The 4,177-nt window shown below is 68.1% G+C and overlaps 1 protein-coding gene across 2 annotated transcripts; it reads right to left on the minus strand.

Moving 5' to 3' along the window:
* IDI1 (isopentenyl-diphosphate delta isomerase 1) lies at positions 1–2,619 on the minus strand. 2 transcript variants are annotated; one of them, XM_059403979.1, is made up of 5 exons: positions 2,305–2,610; positions 2,010–2,167; positions 1,754–1,846; positions 1,247–1,377; positions 1–660 (listed from the first exon to the last, which is right to left on the minus strand). In XM_059403979.1, the coding sequence occupies exons 1-5, from the start codon at positions 2,415–2,417 to the stop codon at positions 343–345; spliced, it is 813 nt and encodes a 270-aa protein (XP_059259962.1). In that variant the 5' UTR covers positions 2,418–2,610; the 3' UTR covers positions 1–342. The 2 variants fall into 2 exon arrangements, with proteins under 2 accessions (XP_059259962.1, XP_059259963.1); XM_059403980.1 differs by lacking the exon at positions 1,754–1,846 and having other exon boundaries at positions 2,305–2,619.
* Between the last annotated feature and the right edge of the window lie 1,558 nt (positions 2,620–4,177).

Consider the following 4,177-nt stretch of genomic DNA (forward strand, 5'->3'; position numbering starts at 1 on the left):
TTTTATTTATTTTAAAGATTTTATTTATTTATTTGACAGACAGAGATCACAAGTAGGCAGAGAGGCAGGCAGAGAGAGAGGAGGAAGCAGTCTCCCTGCTGAGCAGAGAGCCCGATGCGGGGCTCCATCCCAGGACCCTGGGATCATGACCTGAGCCGAAGGCAGAGGCTTAACCCACTGAGCCCGCCAGGCGCCCCCGTGGGCTGTATTTTCAACAAATACTGGTTGTGAAGTATCAAGGTTTGAAGTGAGTTCTTATGGGCAATCAAATTTCTAAAAATTCACGTTAAGTTTCGTAAGTGGAGAAATTTTTCACTACGTCGCTAAGCACTCATTTCAGGGTCACATTCTGTGTATCTTCTTATGGTCGACAAACTGGTCCAAGTGGTCCAAGTTATCCCACCACTTGAAGAGGAAGGCATCGGCAATGATCTGAAACCACGGGGTCAACTTGATCTCCCCGCAGGCCGCCTTCTTCAGAAGCGCCTTCAGCTCTTCCTTGGTCACGTAGCAGTGGCTCTTAATCTCATTGGGGTCCGGGTTCACCGTCACGCTCTTCCGCAGGAACAGGATGTAGTCGATCTCGTGCTCGCCCCAGAGGCCGTCGGACTGAGCCTTGTAGTGGATTCGCGTCAGGTAGCTCATGTCCTCCGGAGGCACCTGCGGTGGGAACCAAACAGCAGCGGGGGCTGCAGCACCAGTGACCTCTAGCCGCAGGCGCCTGGCCCTGCGCGCCCGGACCCCGCACCACGGACCCCGCACCACGGACCCCGCGTCCCGCCGCCTTGGAGGGCGGCCGTCGGACCGGCGGCGCGTGGAGGGGTTCCTGGAGCCGCAAGTGCCTAAACCTTTCTGCCTGCAGGACCCAGCACTCGAGTGTCCGGAACAGAAAACGTGGCTCACGGCGCGGCGTGTCCTGCCGCCCGCACCGTCCGCTGCTGCGCTCTCGGTCTCATCCCGGGCCCAGCAGGCAGCAGGGCGGAGACTGCGTGTGCCCCACCCGGCGATCGGGCCGGCCATCGGGCCGCAGCCCCCACTGAAGGGACCCCCGCCCCGCTCGCTGACCAAGACATCGGACTTTACACACGGGTCCCGGGTCGATCCGCTTGCGCCGGGCCACACCGTGCCGCGGAATCCCAGTGCGCAGGCCCCGACGGAGGAGCGTTCCGGGGCGCTCACGAGGCCACGCGGCGAGACGAGCCCCGACGGCACGTTCTGCCCGCGGCGTCCCCCGCCGGCCGCTTACCTCCTCCATGGGGATCCCCAGCTCCGCCTCCAGGCGCCTCTGGGCCGCGCGCCGCACCCCGATGGCCTCGGCCTCGTCCAGCTCGCGCGGGGTGCTCAGCGGGTGGCTGCAGCACGAGTTGGTGAAGCAGCCTGCGGGGACCCGCTCGCGTCAGCGGCCCGTCCGGTCGCTGCGGCCGCGCGGGACGGACGCCTCGGTCCACAGCAACAGGAGGGGCGCCGGGAGAAGGTCCGCCTCCGCTCGGGTCGCGGTCGCAGGGTCCCGGCATCGACCCCGCATCGACCCCGCATCGGGCCCCGCTCCCCTTCCCCACGCCTGCTTGGGCTCCGTCGGTCGCGGCCGAGCACGTAAACCCTCCGGAAGCCGCGAGTCTCCGCCCGCCGTCTCGGCGGACCCCGACGCGCTCCGGGCCGGCCCCAGGGGCCCCAGCGCGGGGCCCGCGCCGAGCTCCCGGCGCCGCGCACGGGCGTGCGCAGGCCCGAGCGACCCCGCGGGGTCCGCACTCACCGGGAAAGGTGATCTTGGCGTCCGAGCGCTGCTGCAGCAGGAGCCGGTCGTCCGCGTCGAACAGGAACACGCTGAAGGCGCGGTGCAGCAGCCCTGCGGAGCCGGCGCGCGGGCTCGTCGGCTCGGCCCCGCCCCCGGCCCCGCCCCCGGGCCCGCCCCCCGCCCCGCCCCCACACGGCCCAGGCCCCGCCCCGGCCCCGCCCCGGCCCCACACGGCCCAGGGCCCGCCCCGGCCCCGCCCCCGCCCGGCCCGCACCGCGGTCGATGTTGGCGTTGAGGTGGCAGTTGCGCTTGGTGTCGGCGCCCACGCGCCGGTCGTCCGCGTCCACGACGATGCACATCTCCGACAGCAGCTGCGCCTGCCGCGCGTCCAGCTCCTGCGCGTCCGCCTCCTGCATGCCGGCCGCCCTGGCCCTGACACGGCGCCGCGCGTGACCGCGGGTCCCCGAGACCGGCTCCCCCGGCCCCAACGCCCGCCGGCTCGGTCCCGCTCCCCGCGCTCCGCCTCCGCGGCCCTCCGCGCCCGACCCCGTCCCACCGGGTCCACTTACCTCAGGCGGCCGCGCTCCGCCAGATCTACCCCCGGGCCCCGCCCCCAGGCCTGGGGCCCGCCCCTCCAGGCCGCGCGCCCAATCATCTGCGCCCGCGCCACAGAGCGCCACATGCTCCCCAGCCAATCGCGCGCCGGCCGCGCTGACGTCACGGTCGCGCGAGGGCGTGTGCAGGGTCCCGACGCCGAGGTGCGGCGGCTCCCGGTGCCCTCTGAGCCGCGCTGTGCTGAGCGCGGGGCCCGCGGAGCGCTTTTAAGGAGGGAACGCGTCCGCAGGGGTGAGGCGCGCGGCTCGGACCCTACCCGCCCTTCCGCGCGCCCGAGACGCCGAGCCGCGCGCCCGCGCACTTCCGGATCTGGGCGGCGCGAGCTCCGACGCGTCGTGACGTGTGTGCGCGAGGCCCTGTGCGCCGTGAGCGGCCGCGGCGGGGGGTGCGGCGGGGGCCGCGCTCGGGTTCGGGCCGCGCGGCGGCAGGACGAGCGCCGCGGGGCCGCGCCGAGTGCCCTGGCCCCGGCGGCCGCGGTCGCACGGCCCGCCGCTCTCCCCGCCGCGGCCCCCGCACGGCCCCGCACTCGGAGTCCTGAGCGCCGCGTGCTTCCGCGCGGCCGGGGCTCCGGTCGTTCGGGCGTCCCCGGCGCGGTCTCCGGCCCCGCCACAGGGGGCGACGGCCTGGGGCTCGGGTCGGGATCCGGCGCCCTGCTCGGCGGCGCGGGGGGACCCGCTGCGCCCCCTCCGCACCCGTGCTGGTCCCCGTCTCTCGCCGTGTCTCTGGTAAATGAGTAAAACCGCACAGAAGTGTTTGATGATGTGCGGCGCCTGCGGGCTCGGCCGGTTCAATAAAGCCGCTGCCTTCGCTCGGGGCCTGGTCTCGGGGCCTGGGGTCGGCCCCGCGTCGGGCCCTCTGCTCGGCGGGGAGCCTGCCCCCCCCCCCCGCCTCTGCCTGTCAAATAAAAGTTAAAAATAAATAGATACATGAAAAATAAATAGGCAAAAGACAAAGTATATTTAAAAATTCTCGAGTGTTGGATCAGAAGGTGCGCACGGTCGAGGGAAGTGCGGGGACAGGCCGCAGACCCCGCAGAGGCGCGGGTTCCGTTCTGCGCTTCCGTCCGCGGGGCCGCTGTCGCCGCCGCCGCCCCGGCCTCCGAAGAAACGCTTGCCCCCCGCACTCGCTGGACACCGCCGGCAGCTGCTTTACCCGCCCTTCCAGATGACGCCGCGGAGTTTGCTTTGCTGAGAACCAGCCACTGCGCAGTCCTGCCCACGGCCCACGGGCAGGGTCACCTTCCCCAGGGACTGCGCGGCCTCCCGGTGAGAACTTCGCTGACTTCAACCCCAGGATCCTGCAAGGACTTTAACACATAAAAATTGGAAATTTCTGGGCGCCTGGGGGCTCCATGGGTTAAGCCGCTGCCTTCGGCTCAGGTTGATGAGGAAGCAGGAGGCTGGCTGAGGACGGAGCAGGGGCTGGCCCCTTGCACCCCCCCTCTCCCACTCCCCTTGGTGACATGTGTGACATCCCTCAGGCACCCCTGACTGCCCTACAAGAAGAGCAAATGGTTATCTTGCAGAGATCACAGTCCTGCAAGGCAGGAGTCTCCCTTGGTTTACAAATGTCCTTGAGATTTACAACAAAGAGGTTACCTTATCAATAACCCAATTTCCAAAGACACAGAACTCAGTTCCTCAAGCCCTAACGTCACCCTCCCCTCCATAAAAAACCGAAGGAGACGGAGGTAGAAGGAAAAGTAAATAAAGTTAAATTTCTTTTAAGACCTAAATCTCACTCACAAGGACGCTTGATAGCAGGAATGTAACATTCCACCAGGAGACTCCCAATTGTCTTTATGTTAGTGCCTCATTAGAGGGAGAG

Source organism: Mustela nigripes, chromosome 6 (assembly GCF_022355385.1).
Source record: "Mustela nigripes isolate SB6536 chromosome 6, MUSNIG.SB6536, whole genome shotgun sequence".
NCBI classification, from domain to species: Eukaryota; Metazoa; Chordata; class Mammalia; order Carnivora; family Mustelidae; genus Mustela; species Mustela nigripes.